Source organism: Dendrobates tinctorius, unplaced genomic scaffold (assembly GCF_039654945.1).
Source record: "Dendrobates tinctorius isolate UK_male_01 unplaced genomic scaffold, ASM3965494v1 ptg000102l, whole genome shotgun sequence".
Classification (NCBI taxonomy): domain Eukaryota; kingdom Metazoa; phylum Chordata; class Amphibia; order Anura; family Dendrobatidae; genus Dendrobates; species Dendrobates tinctorius.
Window position 1 is genome coordinate 37867579 of NW_027361770.1, and position 15277 is coordinate 37882855.

Here is a 15277-nt window from a genome sequence, read left to right on the forward strand (position 1 = left end):
GGGACGGCCAACTCTGTAGATTTGCAGTGGTATGATACTCCTTCCATTTCAATATGATTGCTTGCACAGTGCTCCTTGGGATGTTTAAAGTTTTGGAAATCATTTTGTATCCAAATCCAGTTTTAAACTTCTCCACAACAGCATCACGAACCTGCCTGTTGTGTTCCTTGGTCTTCATGATGTTCTCTGTGCATCAAACAGAACCCTGAGACTATCACAGAGCTGGTGCACTTATACGGAGACTTGATTACACACAGGTGGATTATATTGATCATCATTAGTCATTTAGGTCAACATTGGATCATTAAGAGATCCACAATGAACTTCAGGAGTGAGTTTGCTGCACTGAAAGTAAAGGGGTCGAATAATATTACACACCCCACTTTTCAGTTTTTGTATTTCCACAAAAATTTATTCATGATATGAGTGAAAAGGTTGAAAAGTTCCAGGGGGCTGAATACTTTCGCAAGGCACTGTGTAAATATATAAAAAAATAAAGGGAACACTAAAATACCACATCCTAGATATCACAGAATTAAATATTCCAGTTGCAAATCTTTATTCATTACATAGTGGAATGCATTGAGAACAAAAAAAACATAGAAATTATCAATATAAATCAAAATTAATATCCCATGGAGGTCTGGATTTGGAAGGATACTGAAAATCAAAGTGGAAAATCAAATTACAGGCTGATCCAATTTCAGTAGAAATGCTTTAAGACAAGGAAATGATGCACAGTAGTGTGTGTGGCCTCCACGTGACTGTATGACCTCCCTACAACGCCTGGGCATGCTCCTGATGAGGCAGCAGATGGCCTCCTGAGGGTTCTCCTCCCAGACCTGGACTAAAGCATCTGCCAACTCCTGGACAGTCTGTGGTGCAACGTGACGTTGACGGATGGAGCGAGACATGATGTCCAAGATGTGCTCAATCAGAGTCAGGTCTGGGGAACGGGCGGGCCAGTAGATAGCTTCAATGCCTTCATCTTGCAGGAACTGCTGACACACTCCAGCCACATGAGGTCTGGCATTGTCCTGCATTAGGAGGAATGCAGGGCCAACCGCACCAGCTTATGGTCTCACAAGGGGTCTGAGGATCTCATCTCGGTACCTAATGGCAGTCAGGCTACCTCTGGCGAGCACATGGAGGGCTGTGTGGCCCTGCAAAGAAATGCCACCCCACACCATTACTGACCCACTGCCAAACCCGTCATGCTGAAGGATGTTGCAAGCAGCAGATCACTCTCCACGGCGTCTCCAGACTCTGTCACATGTGCTCAGTGTGAACCTGCTTTCATCTGTGAAGAGCACAGGGTGCCAGTGGCGAATTTGCCATTCCTGGTGTTCTGTGGCAAATGCCAAGTGTCCTGCACAGCGTTGGGCTGTGAGCACAACCCCCATCTGTGGACGTCGGGCACTCAGACCATCATCATGGAGTTGATTTCTAACCGTTTGTGCAGACACATGCATATTTGTGGCCCGCTGGAGGTAATTTTGGCTGGAGGTAATTTTGAAGGGCACTTGCAGTGCTCCTCCTGTTCCTCCTTGCACAAACGCTGAGGTAGCAGTCCTGCTGCTGGGTTGTTGCTCTCCTACGGTCCCCTCCATGTCTCGTGGTGTACTGGCCTGTTTCCTGGTAGCGCTTCCAGCCTCTGGACACTACTCTGACAGACACAGCAAACCTTCTTGCCACAGCTCACATTGATGTGCAATCCTGGATGAGCTGCATTACTGGAGCCACTTGTATGGGTTGTAAAGTCCGTCTCATGCTACCAATAGTGTGAAAGCACAACCAACGTTCAAAAGTGACCAAAGCATCAGCCAGAAAGCATTGGTACTGAGATGTGGTCTGTGGTCCCCACCTGCAGAACCACTCCTTTATTGAGTGTGTCTTGATAATTGCCAATAATTTTCCATCTGTTGTCTATTCCATTTGCACAACAGCATGGAAAATTGATTGTCAATCAGTGTTGCTTCCTAAGTGGACAGTTTGCTTTCACAGAAGTTTGATTTACTTGGAGTTATATTCTGTTGTTTGTGTTCCCTTTATTTTTTTTGAGCAGTGTGTATATATACAGTGTATATATATATTGTGGTGTAATGACCACTGTGTCCACTAGGGGGCGCTGTGTGGATGTCCCAAGAGAACGGATGAGTGGCAGAATCCTGAAGGATAGTTATGTATCTCAAAGTGGGTGGCTTTGGGATGGAGACTTGTGTATATGTGATCAGCAATATCATGGCTGAGGTGTTGTTTCTAAGGATAAGGGAGAAGTCTTCAGGTAACTAGAGAGATGGGCGGGTTCTGGTTACCTACAAATCCACCCAGGGGTGTGTCTGATAACACCTATAGTAAAAGGCTATGTGAGTAGGTGAAGGACCTGTGATGAGGTCATAGCCATGTGACCCGGTGGGCGTGGCTACGGACCATATATGGTGGCCAGGGTAGGTCACGAGTGAATGCTGGGACCTGATTGGTCCAGTTTGGAAGGTCCTGTGAGGAGAAGGATCTCCTCACTAACAGCCTGTGGAGCGGCTGTGTGAGCAATGGCGATGTGTGCCTGAGAGATCCCTGGTGGGAACTAACGTATGCGATGGTGAAGCCGCATAAGGAACCCTGATGGGTGAGATAATGATGAGGCTGAATAGCCTATATAATGGACGCTATGCTGATATGAACTTTTTGGTGCTTCCTTGGGTTTATGCTGAATAATAAACCGCACGGACTGTTATAGTTATGGAAACCCTGGTGCTGGATCTGATTGTGTGGCATCTGATAGATGCCCTCCATTAGTAACGCCTGGGCTTGATGTCAGATGACATTACAAAGTTGACATCAATCCCAAAAATATTACCCCACTGGCCTCTGCACCAGGTCAAGTGGGAAGCACTGGGCAAAGTGCCAGAATTGGCACATCTAATTGATGAACCTTTTCTGGGGCAACTACGGGCTGCTATTTTTAGGCTGGGCAGGGCTAATATTCATGGCGCCCCTTCCCAGTCTGAGAGTACCTAGCCCCAGCTGTCTGCTTTACCTTTGCTTGGCTCAAAAATAGGGGGCACCCCATGCTGTTTTTTTTAATTATTTATTTAAATACTTAAACAGTGTAGGGACTCCTCTATTTTTGATAACCAGTCAAGATAAATCTGACAGTTGGGGCTGCAGCCCGCAGCTGTCAGCTTTGCCCATACTGGTTATCAAAAATAGATGAGACCCCACGTTTTTTTTTTTTTTTTTTTCCACAGTGTACTGACCAATCACAGCCATGCCAATACTTGACATAGCTGTGTTCTATCTGGAAGTACACACAGATTGAAGCCTGTTGATTGGAAGAGGAGTAGACTTTCAACAAACTTTGCTCGGGCTACCGAACCTGAACAGTAACATGGACATGCAGGAGGAGTCTGTGTTAGAGGTCCGTGAGCGGACCCTGACCTTTACCGTTCGGTTACGCCCATCTCTACTGCTCACATCTCGGTGGAGGGTTTTAAGCAATTAGTGCTTGTCTCAAGCCCAGACCTCCCTCCTTTGTTCTGCCTTCAATTAAAAGGGCCTGCATATATAAATAAAGGTAATAAATGTTTTCTTGTGCTTTAATCCATTATAAGTCTATTATCATTGTTGCTCTCATTATGAGTGATAGTTATTTTGATTATTACTGGAAGAAGCCACAGGTAAATATCCAGTCATTTCCTTGCAGCCCATCAGAAGACACTGTGATGACCGCAGGCAATATTCACTCCTTTGTGAAGAGTGGACTGCATTTTGCTGATGCACATGTCAGCAGAGGGGAATTTGCATGCTTGTTCTAACAGGCTGTGGGGAAGTTGTTAGGAATTTGGCAGAAATGTTAAGAAACTGCTGTAAAGGGAGTTTTACCGGACGCCGTCAAAAGACTATTAATAGTGCCTTGATTTTGAACTTTCTGTATCAGAAAACAGTTGTCCCTGCAACTAAAGCAAAATTGACTATGATGATTAAGTCAATTGAGTGTTATGCAGTACAGTGCTTCCAGTATCTTCGGATATTTCTGGTGACCTTTTAATTTCTGCGATCATAGGTTAAACATTTTCTAAGATCATATCGGTTTGTTTTACCATTTACTATAAATAACTTCTACTGATCCTTTAGCAGCAAAAGTTTCACTCGCAGCAAACTACTGTTGTCTGATCTTGGCACATACAGCACTTCTGGAAGCTTTACTTGGCTTTGTGTTAATCCAAAAATATATCTTAAAGCCATCTGGCACAAATCTGTGTGTGTGGAGAAATAGACTCCAGTAAAGTAAACCTGTTGTATTGTACAGGCCAGCTGCCACAGTTCTCTTTGCTGGAGGCCATCCCAAGGCTTAAAAAGGGGGTGACATTATTTGGTCTCAGCTGCAGGCCTCTCAGGAGTAAAATGACTTTATATTAGCATTTTCAGATCATATAAGGAACTGAGGAACACTATATACTATGCAAGCAGTATACTTCGCAGTACTGATCAATAGATTTTTCGTCCTACTCCTAATACCTTGTCTGTGTTCTCTTTAAGGGCTACACAAGCAAATATGACCCAGAATATCATGTCACCAAGTCTTTGAACTTCTCTTCTGCCACTCTTCCAAACATGTTCCAGAGAAGCATTGAAAGTTACATAGATAAAAGAATGGGGACTACATACGGTCCTCCAGCTGGGAAGAAAATGACTGTTTTTGTTGATGATATCAATATGCCTGTGATTAATGAATGGGGCGATCAGGTAACAGTTTCCTCACATGTGATACTGTATGTGGTAGTAGATGTCAACCCATTATGTCCGGATAACTTAGTTGCTTGCCAATGCCATCTTAGTCGTGTTTGATCTAGCTATTGCTAGATATTGTAAAATAGCCTGTAAATATGCATAAAATTAATTAAGGCACATCAATGAAGAATAATATGACCTGTTGCTTGGAAAGTGGACTTGATAATAATTACTTACAGAAGCCTATCTATATTTGCATTGAAATGAAGGAAAATAAAACACTAGAGTTTTCTTATATAGTTAAGCTTGATGAGCTGTCTTTAATACATCATTGTAACATTGCTTAAAAAAGATTTTACCTTGTCATGTCCGTGTAAAAGAATAATGAGAAGAGAATACAGAAGGTAAAGATATCATTTATATAAAACATCCACAATAGATATCCCCCAATGGATAATGAGCATAGGTTTGACTCAATGCTTCACTATAATCCAATTATGTTTTTAGTTGTATTGAAAAATCACATTTACTAGCCTTCCATCGTTAAAAATTACCGCATTCAAACTTTAGCATGATACACTTTCCGTTACATCAAATCATTATTTTGTCTAAAGTGCATGTCGTGATTCCATTATTAGCCTGTCCATTCTCAGCCATTTTATTAGAATTTATGAGGTCCGCACTTATAACTGCTGTTATACATATTAGCACATATTACACATTATCTTTTACACAAATGAGACCAAATATACATAATTGTCAGCAGTGCTGTAACTTGAAGCTTTTGGGCTCCAATGAAATATTTCCAACAGGGCCCTGAGCTATAACACATCCTTAATAAGAATAATTTTTTGTATGGGGCAAAGGAACATTTTGGGCTCCCCAAGTCTTGAGATCCTGGCGGCAATTACAACTCCTGCCCTTGTTTTACATACACCCCTTTTTATCGTAATATGGGCAATAATGGCTATTCATTCCTCAAAATTCCCAGTTAAAATCTAAGTATTTGTACCATAAAACATTTACTCTGGCCATGAGATTACACAGTACTTAACTGTCATCTTTCTATGTTTCTTCTGGGCTGATAGATCACTAATGAAATCGTAAGGCAACTCATGGAGCAAAAAGGGTTTTACAATCTGGAAAAACCTGGTGAATTCACCAGCATTGTTGACATCCAGTTTGTGGCAGCCATGATTCACCCAGGAGGTGGCCGAAATGACATTCCGCAAAGATTGAAACGTCAGTTCACTGTCTTCAACTGTACTCTCCCGTCCAACTCCTCTATCGATAAGATATTCCGGACAGTTGCTGAAGGCTACTTCTGTGAGCAGAGAGGATTTCCTCTAGAAGTCTGCAAGCTGGCCTCTGCTCTAGTACCTACTACTCGCAAAGTATGGCAGGCTACTAAAATCAAGGTAACTATTTGGATCGCTTTTATATTGTAGAATACTTTCAACTTCCTTCATGAATATTAGATTAACTGAACATAACGGACTACTGGGCTATAACAGATTTTAACGTCTACTTTTGTTGTTAGAGCAAAGATGGATCCAATGAGCCATCTAAAAATGAAAACCAGTCTATTCCATGTGTATACATATGGATAGATTCATCAATCACCTGGAGAGAGATGAGGAGAAGCCTCATTGGATTCATCTCGTCTCTCTCAGGTGTATCGTTAAATTATATTTTCTCTGAAACGTTGGAGCATTTAAGAGAGATCTATACCTTCCTGCAGTCATTTAGCCAAGAGGATTTATTCTGCCTACAGTTTGGGCAACATGAACAATGACAGGTTCCCTTTAACAGAAGTCTTATGGAAGGCCCTCTCTTCAGATACACACCACCTTGGTCAGCCACATGGTTGGACATACAGCGCGCTTGTATAAATATTTTTCTGTAGCTCCTCTTTATCAGTGAATGTGTCATTTACAATTACTATTATGCAACATGAGGACATTTTACGACAACTTACAGAAGAAACGACCGTATTCTCCAAACTTGATGGATTGATGTCTTCTTGCAGCACATATTGCTAATTATGGATAATTGTTCTTATAAGAGCTCTTCTTGATCTCTTCTGCAGATGCTGCCTACACCAGCGAAATTTCATTACATCTTTAACTTGCGAGATTTGAGTCGTATTTGGCAGGGGATATTAACAGTAACATCTGACATCTGTCGCAATTCTGACATCTTGGTAGCGCTATTCCAGCATGAGTGCACACGTGTCATAGCAGACAGGTTCATTGACCAGAAAGACAAGGACTGGTTTGAAAACATGATGCAAAAGGTAATTATGTTTGATTTACCTAGTTGATCGCAGTATAACCTTCTTGGTATGTTGGTTTCTGACACAAGATCATTGGTTGATGTCCATGTTCTATAATTAAGCTGCTGGTTGGGCATCATTTTTGCAGAATTTGCTGCCTTGAGATTCCAGAGTGCTCTTAATACATTATCCTTAGTGAGATCTCTAAATCAAGACTCTGAAAATCACAGATCAGGCATATTCATAGGAAATAAAGGATAAATGATTAGATCATATTTGTGTCCCAATTCTTGTATTACAGTAACACTTAACATTTAGATGAAGGAATTGAGGGTAAACTGATTAAATTTGCTGATGACACAAAGCTAGGAGGGATAGCTAATACTAGAGAAGAGAGAGAGAGGATTCAAAAAGATATAAATAAACTGGAGAAGTGGGCAGCAACTAACAGAATGGTTTTTAACAGGGAAAAATGCAAAGTACTACATCTGGGCAATAAAAATTAAAAAAGCATATACAGAATGGGAGGAATAGGCCTAAGCAACAGCACATGTGAAAAAGACTTGGGTATACTAATAGATCACAAACTGAATGAGTCAACAGTGTGATGCAGCAGCAAAAAAAGCAAATGCAATTCTAGGATGTATTAACAGAAGCATACAGTCTAGATCACGTGAAGTCATTATTTCCCTCTACTCCTCTTTGGTCAGACCTCATCTGGAATATTGTGTCCAGTTTTGGGCACCACATTTTAAAAAAGACATCAACAAACTGGAGCAAGTTCAGAAAAGAGCAACCAGAATGGTGACCGGTCTGCAAACCCTGTCTTATGAGGAAAGGTTGCAGGATTTGGGATTGTTTAGTTTGCAAAAGAGAAGACTGAGAGGAGACTTAATAGCTGTCTACAAATATCTCAAGGGCTGTCACATTGTAGAAGGATCAACTTTATTCTCATTTGCACAAGGAAAGACTAGAAGCAATGGGATGAAACTGAATGGGAGGAGACACAGATTAGATATTAGAAAAAACTTTTTGACAGTTAGAGTGATCAATGAGTGGAACAAGCTGCCACGAGAAGTGGTGAGTTCTCCTTCAATGGATGTCTTCAAACAGAGGCTGGACAGACATCTGACTGGGATGATTTAGCGAATCCTGCTTTGAGCAGGGGGTTGGACCAGATGGCCCAGGAGGTCCCTTCCAACTCTACGATTCTATGATTCTATGACTTATAATGATAGGTATATAATGAACTGTTCATTCTGAATGCTTTTTTGGCTGTTTGACTCACGGTTTTGTGATTCATTGTAAGTGATAGAATGTTCTTAAAGGCCACTTGTTTAGGTTTTCTTTTGCCATTTGCACAAAAGCAAAGTGTAGGCTTTAATAATACATAATTTTACTCCAATTCGCCACATTTCTAATAGTGGTTCCAGTGCAAAATGTTCACCTAGACCTAGCGTCTATTACTCTATCATTACCATACATAGGATATCTATCACACTATTTAGGATATACTGTATATACTGTATATCTTGAAATTAAGTATTTAATTCTAAAGCCTATTCTTGTGTTCTAAGAAATATTATGTGTAATATAAAAACTATTCATCTTGTTACAGGTTGCGATGGAGGATCATGGGCAAGAATTAGTGCAAGTCATGGAGAGAGAGTCTTACTTTGTCGACTTCTTACGAGACGCTCCTGAAGCAACAGGAGAGGAGCCAGATGATGCTGATCTGGAAGCGCCTAAAATCTATGAACCTATTCCTTCATTTGAACAGCTCTCAGACAGGCTCAATCTGTTCATGCAGCAGTACAATGAAACAGTCAGAGGGGCTAGAATGGATATGGTGTTTTTCAAGGTAAATAGATCACAGCACTTGTTCATAATTCATGTAATGGTCACAAATACTGCTTTGTATTGTACAGATGTCCTTGAACTCAGTTTATTCTCTGCAGTGGAAATTATTTTCATTTGAGGCAAACTTGATGGACCTACAGACATAGGATGCCAAGGAGATATGGTGTCGATTACACAACCCTCTACAAATAGCAAGGTTTGAAGTTGGTGCACATTTCCCTGGAGTAGACCATGTGGCTTCTCTGGTCAATAATACTACATACACTTGAAGAAATTGCATAACCTAAGGCATAAGATTATCCTTCAAATACTATATGTTTGTCCCTATACTGTATGTCCACATTCCACACTGCATAAAGGTGATATATATTGAAGAATAGCAAGTAGCAACGTTTTTGGTAATATGCCATTCGTCAGGGTTAACCCAGTTAGAAAAGGCAACAGCAGCACCACTGCTACTCATGATTTTGAATTCCACAACCACATGGGCATGTCTCGGGGAACACAACCCTGACCCTGAATTTCTAATATATTTATCTGCTGCTTCCTCTTCTGACCAGTTTTATCTGCTGAAGGATATATTACACGAAACGTTGCTACTTTTCAATATGTATCACATCAATGTCAGATTGTGGACATAAAAGAAAAAACAAATAAAGAGTATTTGAAGCATATTCTAATGCCTTAGGCTGTGTTAACGGTCTGCGACCATGTCCAGCAGTCCTGTGTTGCTGTGGTTTTTTCACTGTTTTCCAGCACAATAACTTATTCTTACAGAGCAACAACTGTCACCTGTAAAGCCACACGGCCAATGATCCTCCAAGGATATATAATATACACAGGCATAATATGTTAAGGGGTTACATTTTACACTTGTTGAAATCATTTTTCTTTTTTTGTCTTGTGGTATTCAAAGAAGTTTTTTGTGTGAAATGTTCTTTTTTTCCCTTTAACTAGTATTTGTGACCTTTTAGCAATAAAAATCACAAATCCTTTAAAATGCGCCAAATTGAATGAGATACGCTATAAAAATGCAACATTTGTTAACATTCACATTGCTTGAATCTGTCTTAAACCATCTGGATAAGCAAAGTTGTCAAGGAAAAATAAGAAAAATTTGATGCCAGAAGCTAGTCAAGTGCTAACGGGCTTTCCTTCCTGATACTCTCATGTTCAGTGATAAACTACAGCCACTGCTTCATTTAGAGAAACGGCAAGAGAAGCTCCTCAGCACGTGACGTTAAGTATGAAAATTGCATACGAGTGGTCACGTGATGACTGCTGGAACTGGCAAGCTGAGCCGAATCCTGACCGTGAGTATATTACATGCTGTTAAGGCTGTGTAGACAACCGTATTATCGATCTGACTGCAATCCGACAAAACATCTGCATCTTTTTGCCTTATGAAGACACATTTTGAGTGGCGATACGTGTGAGATATCACTTTCCTTCACCTATCCATGCATTCATTACGATCCAGGTTACCTTAGCAGGTCCTGTTTCATACATGAACAGACTCATGCATTCCATTTATTTGGTTGTGCTGACAGTATGTCAATTTTTTGACCCATAGTTTATATTTGATTTTTTTCTCATATGCACTATTAGGATATTATTGGTTTGGTTATTATACCCACTGGGGATAGGTGATTTTTACCATATAATCACCTGAGGTGATATATATAATTTATTTGCATACATTGTCTATCGGGGATTTTTATACACACACACCTTATTGTCCATCCACACATTGTATTAATCTGCTGGATGTATTTGCTTTTTGACTAATCTGTATTATTAGTTCCACATTATCATTGAACACGTTTTGTCTTTATCGCTATAGTTTTGCATATCCGGCACTAAGCAACTTATTTTTAAGTGTTTTTAACAATTTTTTTTTACTATTGTTATGTAATTGTTTGGTATGGCATAATTAAACTCTATTATGGGTTTATGTGAGCAACAGCCCTTTGGCTTTTTAAATTTTTTTTAATGTCGCTTTTGGTTTAATGTACAATAAACATTAATGATCCCTTTTGCATACTTCTTCTCTTTATATTCATCCAACAAAACATCGGAACACACTCGTACTAATGTTATTCTATGGTGCTGTGCACATGTCCTTTTGTCGTGGGACAAAGTCTGTCCGGGGAAAACAATTCGCAGCTTGCATGATTTGCACCCAATATTCGGATTGCATTCAGCCATGCAAGTCAATATGTTTGTGGAAAAAATCGGACCGCGCTAGGATGACATCAGAGTGTGGTTCGATTATCACAGACTGACAGAATGGAGAAGATGGAGACCTTTTTTTTTCCGTAATCTCTTCATCTGAGAAAATCAGATCACACTATGATCACACTCTGATCAAGCTCTGATCAGAGTGTGATTAGCATAACGATACTGGTTTTCTCAGAAGAGAGGATATATGGTAGTGTGACCCTAGCCTTAGGATTTGGTAAGCTGCATTGCTTAATTTTATAGTTAGTGCTCCTAGCATAAATACAGATATAGTAATCCTTAAATTGTCAGATGACATAATACATTATTAACACAGCCATGTATCCATTATCTGACAGATTATGGATTGCTACTTATGTACAGGATCAGAACCAATAACCATACAGAATCAGAACCATGAACAGTACTGAAATACATCACAAATATCGCTGATAGAATAGAAATGCATTATCACATCCACCATCCGTTCAGGAATACATCACCAGAACCACCAACAGTAAAGGGATACAGCACCAGAACCACCATCAGTAGAGCAATACATCACACATTCAACCACCCTTCTTGCCCAAATTGTCTCCTCACATATTCTACCCTCTCCCTAACTTCCCATGCTGTTTTCTCACATTTTCTACCCTTTCCCCTCCTGCCCCTACTGTCTTCTTACGTATCCCCCCCTTGCCCACACAGCTGACCTGATCTTGCTGCTGAAGTCACCCAAAAACTGGAAGCCAGTGATATACATCTTCTCTGAACCAGCTGTCAGCTTGACAGATGACTTGGAGATAAGCCAACTCCCACTCTGGGGGTACTGGGGTGGTAAAATATAGCCGCTTGGGCGACATCTCAGACCACGTCATCAAGCAGCCCAATGTTGCCCCCTCCTTTCTGGTTGCACCTAGGGCAAATGCCCCACCTGCTTCCCCAGATATGCCTCTGCCCACACTGATCAGCTGTTATTAGGTCCAGCTAAAAGAGGACTTGATCTGCAGTTCTCTGGAGCTGCTGCTACACGCTGAACAGTGCTCTGCACATTGCTATGTCCAGCTGTCACTAGAGCTAATAACAGCTTGGTAAGAGTGCTGAGTTTTGGATGGCTCTATTCAATATTTGCATCTCCGCCACTAGATAATAGGGGCAGATGCGCAGTACCCAGCAGCAACCACTGCACATTAAATGGAGCTGCACAACACATTCATTGTCTACATCCATCCGTTCTGTGAGCCTGTAAGAGATGATCTGTGATGGTGCCTGATGTGAGGCCCCTCTGATCTGATATTGATGACCTATACAGTGCTGCATATATACAGGTGCTTCTCAAAAATTTAGAATATCATCAAAAAGTTAATTTATTTCAGTTCTTCAATACAAAAAGTGATACTTGTATATTATATAGAGTCCTTACAAACAGAGTGATCTATTTCAAGTGTTTATTTCTGTTAATGTTGAGTATTATGGCTAACAGCCAATGAAAACCCAAAAGTCATTATCTCAGTAAATTAAAATGCTTTATAACACCAGCTTGAAAAACAATTTTAAAATCAGAAATGTTGGCCTACTGAAATGTATGTTCAGTAAATGCACTCAATACTTGGTCGGGGCTCCTTTTGCATCAATTACTGCATCAGTGCGGCATGGCATGGAGGCAATCAGCCTGTGGCACTGCTGAGGTGTCATGGAAGCCCAAGTTGCTTTGGTAGCAGCCTTCAGCTCATCTGCATTGTTTGGTCTGGTGTCTCTCATCTTCCTCTTGACAATACTCCATAGATTCTCTGTGGGGTTAAGGTCAGGCGAGTTTGCTGGCCAATCAAGCACAGTGATACTGTTGTTTTTAAACCAGGGAATGGTACTTTTGTCAGTGTGGACAGTTGCCAGATCCTGCTGGAGAATGAAATTTCCATTTCCAAAAAGCTTGTCGGCAGAGGGAAGCATGAAGTGCTCTAAAATTTCCTGGTAGACGGGTGCGCTGACTTTGGTCTTGATAAAGCACAGTGGACCTACACCAGTAGATGACATGGCTCCCCAAACCATCACTGATTGTGGAAACTTCACACTAGACCTCAAGCAGCTTGGATTGTGTGCCTCTCCACTCTTCCTCCTGACTCTGGGACCTTGATTTCCAAATGAAATGCAAAATTTACTTTCATCTTAAAACAACACCAAGGAATACTGAGCATCAGTCCATTTTTTTTTCTCCTTGGCCCAGGTAAGACGCTTCTGGCGTTGTCTATTGGTCATGAGTGACTTGACACAAGAAATGCAACACTTGTAGCCCATGTCCTGGATACATCTGTGTGTGTGGTGGCTCTTCAAGCAATAGCTCCAGCAGCAGTCCACTCCTTGACAATCTCTCCTAATTTTTTGAATGGCCTTTACTTAACAATCCTTTCAAGGCTGCAGTTATCCCAGTTTCTTGTGCACCTTTTTCTACCACACTTTTTCCTTCCACTCAACTGTCCATTAATATGCCTGGATACAGCACTCTCTGAACAGCCAGCTTCTTTAGCAATGACCTTTACTGGCTTACCCACCTTGTGGAGTGTGTCAATGACTGCCTTCTGGACAACTGTCAAGTCAGCAGTTTTCCACGTGATTATGGAGCTTATAGAAACAGACTAAGGGCCCCTTTTTAAATGCTTAGGAAGCCTTTGCAGGTGTTTTTGGTAATTATTCTAATTTACTGAAATAATAACTTTTGGGTTTTCATTGGCTATAAGCCATAATCATCAACATTAACAGAAATAAACTCTTGAAATAGATCACTCGGTGTATAATGACTTTATATAGTATGAGTTTCACGTTTTGTATTGAAGAACTGAAATAAATTAACTTTTTGATGATATTCTAATTTTGTGAGAAGCACATGTATTTGTGAAAATATCTGACATTTGGCAAAAATTTGGAAAAATATGCAATTTTCAAACTCCAAATGTTTATACAATTAAACCAGATAGTCGCACTACAAAAAAAAGTTTATAAATAGTATTTCCCTATTGTCTACTTTACACCAACATCATTTTTCAAATGTCATTTTATTTTGGTAGGATGTTAGAAGGGTTAAAAGTTGGAAATAACGCTGCCTTTTTCTAGATCAGCACAAAACTCTTCGGTTGTGGGACCGCAAGGGAATCAAATCAGCCGTCGGTTACATAATCAGAGAAAAAAATAAGTATACCTCAGACAAGCAGCAGACTGAATACAGCATTGCACTCACTTCATCGTCAGTCACCTCATTTGACTTCTGTACTTTAGATTCTGCTGTTTTCTATCTAGAACTTAAACATATAGAAAAAAAATATTATCTAATAATATACAAAATAAATTCCCTTCCATAGCCCAAAGCATGTTTAACCTTTGTAAATCTATATGCTTTATCTAGCTGAGATTGACTCTCCTACGCTTTATAAAAATGCTTGCAGCGACTCTTAAATAATGCATGACACCGAGCACAACATGCACACCAAAGTCAAGTGTATGTATCCAGTTCCCTAAAACTCTGCTTTTTGTTCTGGTAAAGAGAGGAAGTATGAATGTCATTGTATCTTGTACAAGTCAACATTGGGAAGCAACTGCTTTCCCACATCCTGAAAGTGAACTGTGTTCCATGCATTCTGTACTAATGGGATAACTGGGCTATTGATTAAGGAGCCCCATGGTGCCAGATATTGTCAGAGCATTATGGGAATATGTTTAATTCTGCTCCATTCTGCTAATTTATTTGCTGATTTTGTTTAATGAGGGTAAATATGATATTGCATTGTGTGTGATCTATTATAATGTGCAATGTCAATTAAGTAATTGTATTGTACCTTCTCGTTATGTCTTGAGGCGGTGAAAAGATTTGTACCGTCTAATGAAAAACATAATTTTTTTTGTATTAAACATATGAAGAAAAAATGCTTGGAGTTATATTAAACAATCTTAATGTAATATATTATTAAAACCAATTAAAATGAAGCCTCATCATTGCTTTACCAATTACATAAAGATATGCGGAGACCTGTAAATAGAAAATGAAGGTGGTACAGACCTAACTGACCATATACTATAGTAGTATTATATCTGTCAGGTGGTTGTACTGTCTTTGGCCTCGTATGGTTAGCCTATTACATATTATATGATTTTTAATTAGACTCAAAATTAAAGAGAAACAGTGGTGCAGTGGGTCGCGTA

The 15277-nt window shown here is 40.1% G+C and overlaps 1 protein-coding gene across 1 annotated transcript in view; it reads left to right on the forward strand.

Annotated features, from left to right (window-relative positions):
• LOC141099782 (dynein axonemal heavy chain 5-like) overlaps positions 1-15277 on the forward strand; it is a 587253-nt gene that overhangs the window by 339952 nt on the left and 232024 nt on the right. The window contains exons 52-55 of the mRNA XM_073587845.1: positions 4540-4746; positions 5820-6149; positions 6821-7027; positions 8625-8867. Coding sequence (XP_073443946.1) covers positions 4540-4746; positions 5820-6149; positions 6821-7027; positions 8625-8867 — 987 coding nt within the window. The remainder of the gene's footprint in view (positions 1-4539; positions 4747-5819; positions 6150-6820; positions 7028-8624; positions 8868-15277) is intronic.